The 16,629-nt window shown below is 32.0% G+C and overlaps 1 protein-coding gene and 1 pseudogene across 1 annotated transcript; both read left to right on the top strand.

Moving 5' to 3' along the window:
* The first annotated feature begins 12,201 nt into the window (after positions 1-12,201).
* On the top strand, positions 12,202-15,337 carry LOC109013744 (29 kDa ribonucleoprotein A, chloroplastic-like). Its single transcript, XM_018995945.2, has 5 exons — positions 12,202-12,714; positions 12,873-12,974; positions 13,404-13,703; positions 14,593-14,692; positions 15,126-15,337. Exons 1-4 carry the CDS (start codon positions 12,358-12,360, stop codon positions 14,653-14,655), a joined length of 822 nt encoding a protein of 273 aa, XP_018851490.1. The 5' UTR covers positions 12,202-12,357; the 3' UTR covers positions 14,656-14,692; positions 15,126-15,337.
* Positions 15,338-16,146: 809 nt separating this feature from the next.
* LOC118348374 lies at positions 16,147-16,271 on the top strand (annotated as a pseudogene).
* Positions 16,272-16,629: the final 358 nt, after the last annotated feature.

Genomic DNA, 16,629 nt, shown 5'->3' with positions numbered 1-16,629 from the left:
AGGATCATATAGTGAATATGAGACTTAGTTCCATTATGTAGTTTTTCATTGTATGAACAATGTTATTTTTAATGAAATTCTTAATCATTTTGATATTCTTTTCTCATATTAATGTGCACCTTAATTTATTTTTGAGAAAATTTATCTGTATTCGACCAAGAATAAACATAGGGTTTATTCACTAAGAAATTGTTCCCACATAAATTGTAAAGAATGAATACATAGTAATACATGGAAGGTAATACTCGTCATTAGATGACCTATCGCCATGATTCATGTATTTATTACTTAAATGAAGATTATTGATGGGTTTAAGATCAGGAGTGTTGACCAAGTGGGAGAATGTTGACCAATTCTTGCTCATGAAGACGTTCGTGAGTGGGAGTCTATTATCTTAAGAGTCCTTTAAGTGGTCAAACACTCATCCATCAGTTTAAACTGATCCCATGAAAATAGGATCACATGGGACACGTAAACCTGAAATTTGATGGGGATTTCGGCTATAAATACATGTGTTTGGTCCCCAAACTCACTCACTCAATTCCCTTCGGTAATACACCATCTAAATAGAGTAGAGAAGAGTTTGGAAGAGCCAAACACAGTGAGAACCGAAACTTTTACAGTGAATTGCATCAATGGCTGGAGGTAATATTTCTTGGCATTAAACCCTTTAATTCTCATTTCTAAAGTGTTATTCCGCATTAGAGAATTTTATTTAAGTCTAACAATCTCTACATACCACATTTTTTTTTTCTAACTAAATGAGTATGGATGATGAGTAGAAGAATAAAATTAAAAAAAATAAAAATATTAAAAAATAAAAGTAAGTGTGATGTATGAGATGATAAGTAGAAAAACTTATAAAATAATATATTATATATGTAATATTTATATATATATACACATTCGGCCAATCTCGATCCGGTTCAGTTCAAAAAAATACATCCCGAGACCGATCAAATGAGACTATCAATTCAATCTAGATCGAACAATTCGGTCCGATCAATTTTTCCAATCCAGACGATCTTACACCCTTGTTTTAATACACATTTAATGCGCGTATCATTATTCTTATAATATGCCGTAAACAGCTTGCAATAACCCTCTTAGCCAAATATCTTTAAACTAAAAAAAAGTTTGGTATTTCCAAAAATCAAGGAATTTCATGATTAATATAATCATAACTATATCTTTTGGTGAGGAAAAATATAAAAACAAAAACTAAGATACTGTTTGATTTCACATATAATCTCATCTTATATTATCTCAATATTTAGATATTATTTAAATATAAATATTTTTTATTTTTTATTTTTTATTTTTTCATCTAATCATTATAATTTTCTTAAACTTTAAAATAAAACATAAAAAATAATTTAATTTTTTCAAATTACATTACAAAAATAATATTATAATATTATTTTAATTTTATAATTTTTTTATTTAATTTTTTTCTTTTCTTTTTAAAACTTAAATAAAACATCTTAAGTAAAACTATTTTATTACTATTTACATATGCTCTTATTATTATTCATATATTTTTCATTTCATCTCGTATTATATTTTTATTTTTTTGTTCCGTTTGGTCAACGTTTAATTATAAGGTTAGAAAAGTAAGAAAAGACAACAGAGAAAGAAAATTAAAAAAAAAAAAAAAAAAAAAAGTTGTTCTTTCCTATTAGAACAGGCCCAGTCAATTTGCAATTATAATGTAATATAACATTGAGGAAGGTGGCCACTATTTCCTATTGGGAGTGAAAAATGAATTTCGCCTACTTTACGCTACAAGTTCATCTCTATTTTAAATACATAAATGTTTTAGTTACAAAAACTTTTTATGTAGATAAATTTATAAATTGATATAGTTTAATATAATACGTTAAATTATAAAATTATTTTTATTATAAATTAGATCTAATGTATCATATGAAATCATATCAGTTTATAAATTTATTTTTATGAAATATTTTTGTGAGTGTAGCATATTTTTATTTCAAATGTTTGATATGTCGATTTTCACCTATTTTTTAATAAAAACACGTGAAATATATATACACACGAGATATTCTGATACATTTTTGGAACTTTGATGTTGTTACTTTAAAACACTGAATCTTACCCAATTTTAAGATTTGTTTGGAAATAAATCTCATCCCATCTTATTTCATCACATTTTATTTTTAAATATAATTCAAATACAAACATTTTCAAACTAATTATTACAATATTTTCAAACTAATTATTACAATTTTTCCAAACCTTAAAACAAAAAACAAAAAATAATTCAATTTTTTCAAATTCTCAAACAAAAATAATATTATAGAACTATATTATAATAATATTTTAACTTTATAATATTTTTTATTAAAATTTTTCTCTCTCATTTTTCAAAATCTAAAAAATATTCAATTCAAACTATCTCACTACTATTCACAACTATCTTATTATTATTTATAAAATTTTTATCTATTCTCACTCTCCAAACGTTGTGATATTCTAGAATATCACAATGTTTGATTTTACAAATGAAATAAATTGATGCTTTTATTTTGTTTATATATATATATATATATATATATATATATATATATTCTTATATTGTATCTTTATGTCCGATCATCATCATTTTGCTAAAGTAAAAATATATAGGAGAAGGGTTTTTTTACTATATGAATCATTATTCAAAATCATGCCATTGTATTTGTGGATACCTTTTTAGAGAGATAGGTATAGAATGTGGTTTTCATGTATTAAATGTTATCATGGCCAAGAGGTTAATGACCATATGTTCGGCTCTCCGAATGAAAAATTTGGATTCGAAACTCTCCGCTATCTTGTATAAAAAATCTCGCAATCACATTCTATGTAAGTAATTATTTCATTGTTACATGATCTCTCTATTTGATAATATCTAAGATTTCTTAATTTTTATTATTTTTAAAAAACGATTGATTTAAAGATTATTAAATAATTTACTCCAATGTGATGAGTTAATGATAAACAAATATCGTCGTTTTCAGTATTTTCTATTTGTTTATTTTCAATAAATTTTAATTACCACAATAGTAAGGAACTCATGTTAGCCTACTATGAATTGAATATTATTGAAAAATATTATTCTTATCATTTGTTTCTATCACTCGTTTTTACTGCTGTGAATTTTTTATTTAATAATTAAGTAAGTATTTTTTAATAATATTATAATTTTTTTTTTAAAATATTTAAATATATTTAAAAAATACATATAAAAAATTATATAAAAAAAAAAAATTCCAAAACCACTTGTAGGAGTCCAGTGGGAACTCTAGCTGTGGGAGTAGCACCGCCCAATATTATTATATGAAATAATAGAACAAAGTTTGGTGGTAGTCAATTTCTTTGGAAGAAGTGTATCTTTCTACTGTAAAAGAATATTATATTGTTTGGAAAATACATAACAAATTAATTTTTAGTAAATCATCTGAGCAAAGAAAGTTCATTGGGTACTAAAAAAGATACGCGAGAATAATTAAATATCCAAAAAATAAAATTGTGTTTTCTGGATCAAGAGATTTATCCCGTTTGGTTCATTGACTGAACTGATACTAATTTAATTCAGTTTAATTTTAAATTGAATTTAATATTTAAATACATAACTCTTAAATCACTAAAATCATCTCAACTCAACACTTTTTTATATACAGTTTTCATAATCTTTTTCAACTTTTCATAAATATCTAAATTCATCTTAACATCTAAATATATCTAAACTTATTTTAGGTAGATCTCATAAAATTCACTCTACCGTCTCAATTCACTATTATTTATAAAAGAATTTAACTCAACTCAACATCCAAACGAAATCCAAATTTTAAAAAATACAAAAATACGAGCTTTTTAGGATATGATCTAGATGACCAAATGTAGGAATTTTTTTTTTCTTTTATGAAATCATCGATTTTTTCAATAGCTTTTAAATTTTTGAGACAATTAGTTATTTCATATAATATCGGAGTAAAGATGTTGAGTTCGAATCATGACTTTACACTTCACCATATTTAATTAAATATCTTGCATATTAGACTCACACATGAGTGTGAGTGTTAAAATATAAATTAAATAATAAAATCTATATTTTTTATCAGTTTATACTTTTGAGACACATGGTAATTTTATATTTTTAATTTAGTAAGAAATGCACAAGTGTTTCAAGTCTACAACACCTATTTTTAGCCATACAATTGAGTTATTTTCGCTAAACATAATGTTTTGCGATGACAAGGGTCGTGGCTAATGTTAAGTACTGCAAAGCATTCTTGTTACCTTGTATTAAGCAATGATGGTCAAATGCATTGCTAAACATCGATGCTAATGACAAGGTATTTGGGACAACCTAATACTTATCGTAATTGTTTTAAAATTTATTATTTTTAAAAAGCATATTCGTGGAGACGTTTGAACTTTGAAGACATTCAGGCAATGGTATATCCAACCAGATCGTGATTCTTTATTTTATTTATTATTCATTTTGAAATTTGTTATAATAACTTGTAAGTGATTTTAATAAATAAAATGAATAAAAAAGAAAAATATTAGCAAAATCATGATATTATATTTATTGTCAAATATCGAGACTCTGCCTGCCTTTTATCCCATGGACTGACTTAAAAATGGACGTGAGAAGATCAATGGAGTCCATGCAAGCAGTCAAGACTCAAGACTGGACCCTGTTGGGGATAATACCAAGGCCCGCGTTTGCAACCCAGGTCCAAAAGGCGACGTGCCAAGTCCAACACCACCGCGAGGAGAATCCGCATTTTCAACTTTTTCATATAATCATTACAAATTTTCCGAACTTTTAAACAAAATATAAAATTCTATACAACTTTTCCCAATTTTCAAATAAAAATAATTTTTAATTTTATAATATTTGTATTCAACTATATTTTTCTCCTTTTCCAAAATTCAATAAAATATCTTAACTCAAATAATTTCATTACTATTCACAAATCATTTCACTACTATTCACATAGGTCGATGACAAACTATTTCACTAATATTTTTCTCATGAATAAAAGGGAAAGAGGTGCAGCCAAAAGATACTAGTCTCATAGGATGATGGCAATAATGGGATTACACATTATCTCATTTGGATGTTAAGTCAAGTTGAGTTCTTTATGAATAATAATGAGTTGAGATAGTAGAGTGGGTTTTGTAAAGTCCTCCTAAAATGAGTTTAGATGTGTTTAGATGCTAAGATAAATTTAGATGTATTTATGGAAAGTTAAAAAAGGTTATGGGTCCTACGTGTAAAGACGTGTTAAATTGAAAACAAGTTGTGGATCTCACGTGTAAAGATATTTTGAGTTGAGATAAATTTAGTGATTTAAAAGCTGTGTGTTTAGATGTTAGACTCAACTTAAAATTAGACTGAACTGAATTGATTTCAGTTTAATTCAAGTTCCAAACAAAGCTTAAATGTGAGTACCAGAGAATTTAAGAACAACAAACTTAACATCATAATTATCCATAAATCATGAAAACCAATCACGAGTCTCCAAGTTAACTAAACTATTATATACCATAAATTATTACCCAAATTTCTAGAATTTAAACATGTACATATCTACAAAGTTCGACTAAAAATGGGATAGTCCTTACTCAAATTCGTCCTGATTGCTTACATTTGCAGCAAAGTTTATGATTATGAGAAGTGAAATTGTATTAGAACTACCACGATGAGATTTAAAGACATTTCAGTAAGTAAGGACCATATCGATAGTATAAAATAAGAGATGACAATAAAATTTGCTTGAAAAATAATACTCAAGAGACCACATGCAACGAGAAAATCGAATGATACTATTCATAACTCATAAGTGCTAAGAACTTGAAAAGCAAGCATATAATTTAATATTGTCATAAAAATTTCAAGCAATCCTAAGTAATATAGTTTTAATGTAGTAAGACCAACCAAGCATCTTGAGTTCAATCATAAATCCAAAGTTCCATAAATTTGAGAATCCTAGGTCCTCCATTTAACGAGGGCCCCTGGCCCTTTTACTCATCTATCCTTAAAGTACTCCTTAAACATATACACCATGGTCTTCCCTATACTACCATGCACACACCCTGGCTATTTTTGTCACACCGTGAGTAATGAGCATGCTTTGGACTTCGTTACAAGCAATGATTGGCTTCGCATCCTCGTCCTTGGCCAAGGTGTTATTTAATCTCCACAGCAATAGGTAATGACTACGGTACAAGAGCGTTAATGTCCCCTCCAAACTCTTTGACGCCCAATATCAAACCAGGGGATGTCACTTCATCATTACACATTCCTAAGTGACTGGAGGAGCTCCATTCAGATAATGTTCTATCTCGGTTTGGGGTCCTAAGACACACACACACACCCCCCCTTTATCCAGTAAAAGAATCTACTTCCTTCTTATAAAAAGTTAATAGAAATTCCAAATATAATGTTTTGCAAAAATCCAAGTAAAAAGTTCTTTCATAGATAAACTATGAGAAATGCATAAACATATCTTTGTATGAGCAATACATGTGTAGGATCGCATGCAGATCAGAGAGGCGATATGACGAATTGCTAGGTAGTGAAGACTCTTTTTAACATACACATAGGGCTTACATACTTCACCATCATCCACCCATTTTGTAAATATCAGCATGGCAGATAGTTACTTGTCTAGTGTAGACCTCTCCTAAGTTTGATTGACGTCGAGTTGTTGAAAATTCAATAATGACCTTCTAATGTCCAAGCATGTGCTAAGGATTCAATCTCCATGAAGTTAGGGTGAGAGAGAGTTCATAGTTTGTGAAGGAGAATAAAATGGGAAGGAAATCTCTCACGAGTACTCTATAGTTGGTCGTAGGATTGGTTCATTGGTCAGTCTTTAATTTTCCAAGTGTATGCTAGATTGGAATAGTGGCAGAATTTTGAAATGATTAGCTTTGCCAGAGTTCAGAAGCTCGAGCAGTGAGTGACAAATTCTTCTAATGGGGTTGACCTCCCAGACTGCTGCAAGTGAATGCTGTCCACGTGGCAATAAAGTCACTGCTCATGGTTGTGACTTTTTCACCGTGATGTCATTTAAATGGAAATAATGGGCATTGTGAGATCTTCTAGTTGAAACGTCGTTTCTGAGCACTCCCATGTTGTCTCTAGGCACTCTAATTCTTTGGTTTCCCGACTGATCTTGCACCGTGTTTCTCTGTTTCTCACATGGAAATGCCTTTACGCTACACTTTGCTCGCCCATTGTATTCCTTTTGTACAAATAGTATTGTATACATCTATCTCTACTCGCCCAAATCATTGCTCACACAAAACGCTGTATTGCATATTTACCTATGCTCGCCTACAACCTTACTCGTCCAGACACATTATATTCCAGTCCTTCCTAAACCTTTCCTCACACTATCTTTCCATTACTTGAACCTTTGCCCGTCCAAGGCCATGCTTGCCTAAGGCTTGTTCACTTGAGGTTTTTGGTCATCTTGGTCATCTGACTAGACTTTCAGTTGCCCTAAGATTGTGAATCTTTTACTTAATCCTGCATTGCCCATCCATAGGGAGTTCCTTTCTTAGATGGTCATGATCCTCACGTCATCCTTCAAGAATGCAACGTTTTGAACAACCTCCCCTTCTCACCCCAAGGCATGCTCCAGGTTCTTCAAATCCCTCAACAGTGAAGATCTTTCAGAGGTCAAAGTTCTATGCATATCAGATTTCTTGAGCTTCAGTGCAGCGATCTTAGCTTCATGCAAGCATTATTGATTGCCAAATTAAAGATAGGCAACCTTCCATTGCTTATTTAACTCAACTGCCTCAGAATCTGCTTAAAAGGCACCTTCCATGTAGTATTGGGAGGACTGAACCTTTTCCTCCAACTTGCGTTGGCATTGGACAACCCACCCAGCCAGAGAGGACAATCCTTGCAAAGAATGTCCAATCAAATCAAAATGATCAATACTCACAAAAAGCTACAAACAAGTAATGTAATTATGTACCTGAGTGATCTGGGTGATCTCGTTAATGAAAAGAGTCAGAGGTGTCGCCAACCTTTATATTGAAAGGTGAAGACAATGAGCCATGTGAATAAAAAATAGGAAGACAGGGTGGGGTACCCTAAGGAACCTCTTCAGGAAGAGGCATTTATGGATGACATCTAGCGGAAGTTGGTATGTCTTCGGGCGATGAAGACATGCCACCAGGAATCTCAACTTGTGCATAAGGGGGAACAACATTTGGGGACTGCAGCAGCCTCCAGATTAGCACTATTCCCAGTGACTAGTGAGTTGGAAGTTTCAGCAATGCTTAATCCAGGGACACCTAGAAGAGGTGAAGATTCTTGGAGAGTATCCATGGGGATGGACTCCCTTGGGAGACACTCGGAGGAAGAAAGTGAGCCACGGGGTGGTGAAAGCATATATGTCGGGCATTCAACCCATGAATCTAATGGGCCCCCACTTTCACTGGGCGTGCTCCCTTGAGTCATTTCGTGCTCATCACTACTATGGGCTCGCAATGAGCAACACCGACAATGTCTGAAGATGATGCCTCGGCAAATGAAGCTTTTCCCTTATCAATTTGTGGGGCATCCCTAAAGGTCGTGGAGAACTGTCCTTCATGAGGAACGAGCCCCAGCTTGCCCCGCTATGCTATCAATAGCGCTCTAAACACCTGCTCCATCCCTCGATTTTAATACCATCACAAAGTCACTGGAAGCCTTTGAAGAAGCTGAAGCAAATGCAAATTGCCTAGGGAAAGGATCTGGGAAGGAACCCTGGAAGTTTTGTGGAATAGTGTCGAAAACGTTGGATCCAAGAGTGAATCCAAGTCCTGGGCCCCTTAGCTAACCACATCCACAAGGTGGTCAACATGCAATAGAAGTGGGGGTTGTCAGGACTCCCATCCACCTTGGGGAGCAGTTGAAGGCGGGAATGACACACCCCTTTTAGACATGTTCATTTTTAAATACGTAATTATCTGTTACACGTTATGTCATGCCATGCCATGTTTAACTGTTGCATGCCATGTTATTGGTCATTCTTACATGTCATGCCACATGTCTTTTCATTTCACGCCACTCCACGAGTATGGAGCTCATCACGAAAAATAATATTTTCAAGTCAATTGAATTTTTTATGTTTATCACGACTCTAAGTATTAGAATGTGACAATATCCTAGTGAAACTCTATTGTCCACGTTGGAGTGTTTAAACTGATGTAAAATTTTCTGGATTGACAAAGTACAATCAAGAGGTTTCAAATGAGGCCTAAATAACTGGTCACCTAAGCGAAGTGAGGTACCAACGCCGATAGTGCCAAACTACAGTTCAATTTCATATTATACACACTCGTGAATGTTCAGATACCTATCACGTGAGCGGGTGCAGATACCCGTGGTGTGATGCTTATGTTAATGTACTCACAACTGGTGCATATACCTATGATGTCATGCAATATCGGTAGGGGCACACGGCTTAAAGGAACATGTGTAACATCCACAATTCATGTTTAATTAATCAGTTATTATGGGAACAAGACTCCAAGTTCATGTTCAATTTCAAGTTTAGTTTAGTTCCCATTCACGTCATGTTTATTTCACGTTCAATTTAGTTCAAATTGGTTTAGTTCACGTCAGTTGCAGTCCATGTCAGCTCATGTCATGTTAATTGCCAAGTCACATCACGTTCATTGTTCAAATTAGCATTTATGTTTTTACTGTCATGCATGCATTTGTATACTGCTAGTTAAGTTACTTGTTAACTTGCTAAGATTTATAATCAAATATTATTTGGTAGTCCTAACTATCATTCCCCTAGAATGATAGAACATGTGCCAGGATTAGAAGACGCGACAGAGGGTAGATTGAAGGAGGTTGACTAGGTGGGAACACAACGACACAGAGCTCATTGCTTTGATGCTCTATTTTATCGATAGTATTTTGGCTTCCTTGGTCGAGTTGCGCAAGCTACTCGATGGACTAGTCCGGTACTAATATTAGTCTTTGCATGTATTTAAGGAACTCTATTTCCAATACTCGTGATGTTACAGATCTTTTGGACATACATTGTAACTTTTGGACGCTGTTATTTCAAGATTATGAAATATGTTTAGATGTTTGAGATATATCTTATCTGGTACATCGTATTGCTCAAAGAAAAAAATTATCTGCTATGAATATTGCATATTGTTAGATGCATGATAGGTGCATTGGATTTTTATCTGTCATGAACGAGGACATGTAACCTTGTGTTGCATGTCGTGACGTTTCAGAGTCTGTTAAATCCCAAGTAGAATCTGGAAGCGTCACAAATCGTATTATATATTGCTACCCCTACTCATAGCTCCCCATCCTCAGTCCATTCTAGCCAAGAAATGTTGGCTTGGCAAAAACTTACAAGAATTTTACAAACTCATCTAACTTTTAGTGGTACGCTATGGTTTTTAGTTGAACAAAATAAAATAATTTTTAAATATAAAAACAAACCCTATTTATTTAGTTTGTAATTCTCTATTTCACATTTTTAATTTGATTATGAATTTTTTTAATATAAATATCTTGTTATTCATTTGTCATTAGAAACTAGAATATTCTTACTTATTTAGTACTCCAATCTCAAGTTCTCCCTTTAGTTTAATCGGACTTTATCCTCTAAACTGAGCATCAAATATCTTCAACATAAATATTAGGAAGCGTAGTTTTGAATTCCGCTCCGTTTCAGTCGAAATGGGCGGGACTTTTCATTCCAGTGTAGTACCTGGTATCCAGATTCCAGTATACCATACATCTTCATTGGTTCCAAATTTCAGCTTGTTCCAGCCAATTTTGATCCATTCTTGCCAATTTTGGACTATATTCCGTTTCAAATTGTTTTAATAGTGATTTTATAATTTTCTTGAGTTTTGATGATGTTTTTGTAAATTTTAAATTTAGGTGGCATTTATGTAATTTTAAAATTTAAAAGAAATTTATATAATTTAATTTTTTTATAACTTTAAATATGTCACGTCTCTCTCTCTCTCTCTTTTAAAATCTCATTGGTTTTAATAACTTCTTGACTCTTTATTTATTTATTTGTTTTATTTTGTGCCTTAACTAGAATTTGTATTTTTTTAAATATTATATATTGACACCAATATCTCTATTTTCTAAAAATATTTTTAGCCTTTATTTATTTTAAAAATATCCAATTATCAATCCTAAAACGTATATCTTTATGGAAAAACTTTGTTTTAAATTACCACCCTATACTATAACGTATAATCACCTAATCACGATTTAAAACATTTGTTTGGAAGTGAGAGCCAGACACAAAATTTTCATTTGATTTCATCCAATATTATTCAAAAATATAATTTAAATATAAACTTTTCAAATTAATCATTATAATTTTTTTAAATCTCTAAATAAAAATAATATTATAAAATTATATTATTACAATATTTTAATTTTATAATATTTTTTATTTAATTTTTTTCCTCTCATTTTTTAAAATAAAAAAAACTCAACTCAAACTGTCTTGAAACTATTCACAAAATATCTTACTACTACTCATAAAATTCTCATATAATCTCGACAAGCCCTATGTCTTGCTTTGGTAGTGATAGAGTTACTATCCTATTATTACCTATATACTATTTAAGTGCATTTTAATTTTTTTTTATTATTTTTAAGTATTTTTTAAACATCTTTAATTATTAAAAAAAATTAAAAAAATATATAATTTTACTAATACTCAATTTCTTAATTATTAAGTAATATATATATATATATATAAAAGAATAGTAAATGAATAATAGTAGGATGGACCCTTCTAGAGTCACTGCAGGGGCTCCCGCTGATGTATTTGATAAGTGGTTTTTTTTTTTCAAAAAATTTTCACAACCTTCTAACACTCCACACTCCATATTGTTTGTAATTTTTATTATTTTTTTCTTTTATCAAATATTTATTATATGAATAATGAATAGAAAATTTGAAATAATTTAAAAAGAATAAAATCAAAAAAAATTTTTAAAAAAATATTAAAAATTTAAATTTTTAAAAAAATATAGAGTGTGGAGTGTGATGAAAGTTGTGTAGTAAAACTTTTATTTATTTTTTATTTTTTTCCATACATTTTTTTAATATTTTTAAAAAAAATCACATCATTATTAAAAAGCATTCTTTAATCAAGAAATAAAAGAAAATTAAAAAACAATCCCAGCGGGAGCCCCAAGCGGGAGCTCCCAACGGGAAGACTGGTATTACTAGGATAGTCTTTCTTTAGGTTATCATCGATTGAGATCCCGTCGTTCACTATATATACACTGCCCTCCTCTGAACCTTATCACGAGAGCAGGGAAACCATGTCTGCCACCGCGTCTTCACTCACCCTCCCATCTCTCGCCCCTAAAACCCTTTTCCCCTACAATTCCAAACCCACTTCGCTCTCTCTGTTCTTTCTCTCCCCTTCTCCTCTCAGCCTTTATTGCAAGCCCATTTCCGTTTCCGCTTCGTTTCTTCACTCTTCGCCGCCCTCCCGGTTCGTCCCGAACGTCGCTATTTCTTCCCAGTTCGACCAAGAGGAGGAGGTCTTGAGCGATGGCGACGAGGTCGGCTTTTCCCCTGACCCCAAACTCTTCGTCGGTAATCTTCCTTTCAGTGTTGACAGTGCTCAGCTCGCCGGCTTGTTCGAACGCGCTGGAAATGTTGAAATGGTCGAGGTATTATTTAGTCTCAAGCTCCATTTTTTCCTGTTGTAACCTGTATGCATGTATATGGTTACAAAAATACTTATTTTTTTTTTTCGTGTATACATTGTTTTGTTCTTGTTTTAAGAAACCCGATTGGTTGGATGTGATGAGTTCTTTGTGATTAACAGGTGATTTATGACAAGACGACTGGAAGAAGCAGAGGATTTGGATTTGTAACCATGTCTACAGTTGAGGAAGTTGACGCTGCTGCTCAACAGTTCAATGGCTATGTAAGTGCATCATGTTCTATGTACTTGGTTTGATTAGGCGTTCTTTGTGGCCTTGCCACTTTGAAAAGTTGGATTACAGTAGTTATGTGTACTATATTAGAGGAAAAAGAACTGTATTGTTTCTTCAAAATATTTATTTATATCAATTCCTAACTTTTTAAACTGAGTTTGAGCTCAAAATTACTCGTGCCACAAAAGTTTATTGGTGGTGAGATTTTTAATTAAATTTAGAGACAATGTCAAGTTTGGTTCAAGTGGAAAAAAATAAGGTTTATATATTTTGTGCAATTTTTCGGATGTCATTGTCGGATTTTTTATAGTAGTAATTGCAAGGTATCCAATTTCGGTTTACTATCATGAGTTATTGTTCTTGATAGCTGGGTTTATGGGTTTATTGCATCTGAGGTACAACTTCATGATATTTGACAGGAACTCGAGGGAAGGGCACTGAGGGTGAATTCTGGGCCTCCTCCACCTAGGAGGGAGGATTCCTCCTTTAGAAGCAATAGAGGTGGGCCAGGTTTTGGTGCTGGCCACCGTGTTCATGTGGGTAACCTTGCTTGGGATGTTGATGATTTGGCACTTGAGAGTTTGTTTACTGAGCAAGGAAAGGTTGTTGAAGCAAGGGTGGTTTATGATAGGGAGAGTGGCAGATCAAGAGGCTTTGGTTTTGTAACCTACAGCTCTGCAATAGGTGCCAACAATGCTATTGAATCCTTGAATGGTGTTGTAAGTATATCATCTTTATTCATTGGTGATGCCATATTATGGGATGTTAGTGTATGTTTTTCGACCATTCATGAATCACAAGATACATCTAGAAGTCTCATTGAAATAATTGATTGATAATGAGCTTTAATATAATTAATTATCCGTCTTACTGAGGGTCTATTATATCCATTTGTTGGTTATATCGGACACACATTAATTGATGTTCACTTGTAAACAAGAAATGTCTGGTAAAGATATTTTCTGAATATCATTCTCACCCATGTCTGTCTATGAGTTAGATTGGAAGATCATTAAATTCAAGTAATATAATTGTAAGTGTTAAAGTTTTTTATGATTTAAGTTATTTCATCTAGTACTTGTATAAAAAAAGTTATTTAATCTAATGTATAGTCAGTTACTCTCAGGCTGACACTTTTGTGCTAGTCAAGTTTATGAGAACACTTGCCACATCAATATATCTATAGCCACTAATGTTGATTGGCATATTAATCTATGTATGCTAACGTGTTTTTATTTTTTTATAGATACTGTGTGTTGGCTATTTGCTCTATATTTATACATTGAATCTTGAAAGTAATATTTTTACATATTGTGTGTGTGTGTGTGTGTGTGTATATATGCATATCTATTTATATATTAATTATTTGACTAGTTTGCATTCTTACAGCATCAAGAGTATAACTCTTTCCTTGGAGCTGTACCGCTCCTAATTTTAAGCCATTGTTGACAGATATTTTTTATATTTTAAGGCATGATATTTGTATGATGGTAAATGAATCATCTCAAGTGTCCGATCTGATTTGAGTTTGGTGCTTTCACAATAAACTATTTACATCTTGTTTCTACCTATATTTACTATTTTGCTGTTTAAAATTTGTTGGTGTAGGACTTGAATGGCAGAGCCCTACGCGTCAGTGCAGCCGAAGCTAGGCCAAGACGTCAATTTTGATTTTTGAATGTTTTGTGTTGTCAACCAACAAAAGGCGGTATAACTCTTAACCTATATTCATATAATTGGGTCTTCAAATGGTTTGAATCTCCATGACTTTCTTGTATCTCTAGACAATCATGACTAGTGTTGCTCTTGTATATGTCCCGTGTACTTGGGTTATGTTTATTTCTATCAATAAAACTTGTTTAATGATAAAACAAAAAAATAAATAAATGGTTCTTCAAAATTATTCTGTGCTATCACTTCCTTCCTCATTACTCCAAGTGTGTTTTGCATGGTGTAAGAAACTTTGTTGGAAACCTTTTATTTTGTTTATGTTCTTTCTGTAGCTACATAGGTTACATACTTCTTGTTATCAGCATATGAATATGAGCTTTAACTTGTTACCTCATTGCTGCACTTACTTATTTTATTTTTATTTCTTTGTCATTAGTTTTTAAATGCAAAACCGCCAACTTCTGTTTCAGGGACATGCTGTGCAAGCGTGGATTCTATTGCTTCAAGAATTTAAAGAAAAAAGTTTCCATGTTTTGATAAGTTACAGAAAATTTCCCTGAACTGCACTGTTTCTGGGCCTTCAGATGGACAAGAGCTGATAAACATGCTCTGAAGGATAATTGATTTTGTATGCTCTGAATACCATAATCAAGATTCGAAGCTAATTTTGTTGCCCAACTTATCTCATTTGTATAACGGTCTCGTTTGATTATGCAATTCAGATGAGATAAGATGTTTTATTGAAAGTTGAATAAAATATTGTTATAATATAATTTTTTAATATTATTTTTTTTTTAGGATTTAAAAAAGTTGAATTGTTTATTATATTTTGTGTGGAGTTTAGGAAAGTTATAATGATTATATGAGATAGTTTGATTTTGTGTAACCAAACTGTTGGGAGAAATCTTAACAGCGACTTGGAATAACCAAATTAATTACCAAACAATGAAAATAATTATCTTCCACTTTGTGTGAATCTATTAGGATGTAATTTAATAGAGAATAATCTAAAACAAAATCACATACACACAAAGAGTCAATAAATTTTTTACGTGGAAAATCCTTCAAAGCAAAGGGAAAAATCATGGGACCTAATCCAGTTAAACTTTTCACTATTAACAATGATGTGTATACAAATGATCTCTCTAAATAACACTAGAGGCATACAATCAATAATAATCTCAAGAAAACACTTTCTTGGCAACCAAATAGTGTGATAGAAGAGATTTCACCTAAGAAATATGTTACTGTTCACGATCTCGAACACCATAAATATTGCTCTCATAGGTATCATTGATGACACTGAGGCTTGTTCTCCCCAATTTGTCACTGATTCCACAGGGAAGCTCGCTGACATGATCAACCCTACATTTATCCTTTGGTGTAAAAAGGATCAGTTATTGTCAATCCATTCAACAAGGTTCCAAGATGTGTGGTGAACTTTTACAGAGTATTAAACTCTTGGCTGATCAACTGGCTATTGTTGGAAAGCCTGTTGATGATGACGATTTGATCACCTACACCATTAGTGGTTTGAACACCTCCTATCATACATTTGTCTCTTCTTATTCATTTTCCACCCAAACATCATCTCTTACATTTGATGAGTTTCAAAATGAGCTATTGAAATATGAAATCTAGGGTATGTAAATTTTAAACGAAAAACTAGACCGGATCGGCTTGAACCGGTGGCATTAGTCCGGAACCGGTTTCTAAAATGTAAAAACCGGCCAGAACCGATCCAGTTCCAGTTCTATTTTGTACCAGACCGCACCACACCGGTTCACTATAATATATATTTAAATTATTATTTTTAATAATATATAAAATAATATAAATTATAATTATATATAATAATATAAATTATAATTATCACTATGACCATATATTATTATATGGTATTAATATCACTATTAGTATAGTATATAGTATTAGTAATAATTTAGTATCAATGTATTATTATATAATATATAA

Source organism: Juglans regia, chromosome 4, assembly GCF_001411555.2.
Source record: "Juglans regia cultivar Chandler chromosome 4, Walnut 2.0, whole genome shotgun sequence".
Lineage (NCBI taxonomy): Eukaryota > Viridiplantae > Streptophyta > Magnoliopsida > Fagales > Juglandaceae > Juglans > Juglans regia.
The sequence above is the reverse complement of the archived record's forward strand: the minus strand, read 5'-3'. Positions and strand labels throughout refer to the sequence as shown.

Coding starts and splice junctions, on each gene's coding strand:
- LOC109013744 (XM_018995945.2), top strand. CDS start 12,358: ATGTCTGCCACCGCGTCTTCACTCACCCTCCCATCTCTCGCCCCTAAA. Junction 12,715..12,872: donor GAAATGTTGAAATGGTCGAG/GTATTATTTAGT, acceptor TGTGATTAACAG/GTGATTTATGACAAGACGAC. Junction 12,975..13,403: donor CTCAACAGTTCAATGGCTAT/GTAAGTGCATCA, acceptor GATATTTGACAG/GAACTCGAGGGAAGGGCACT.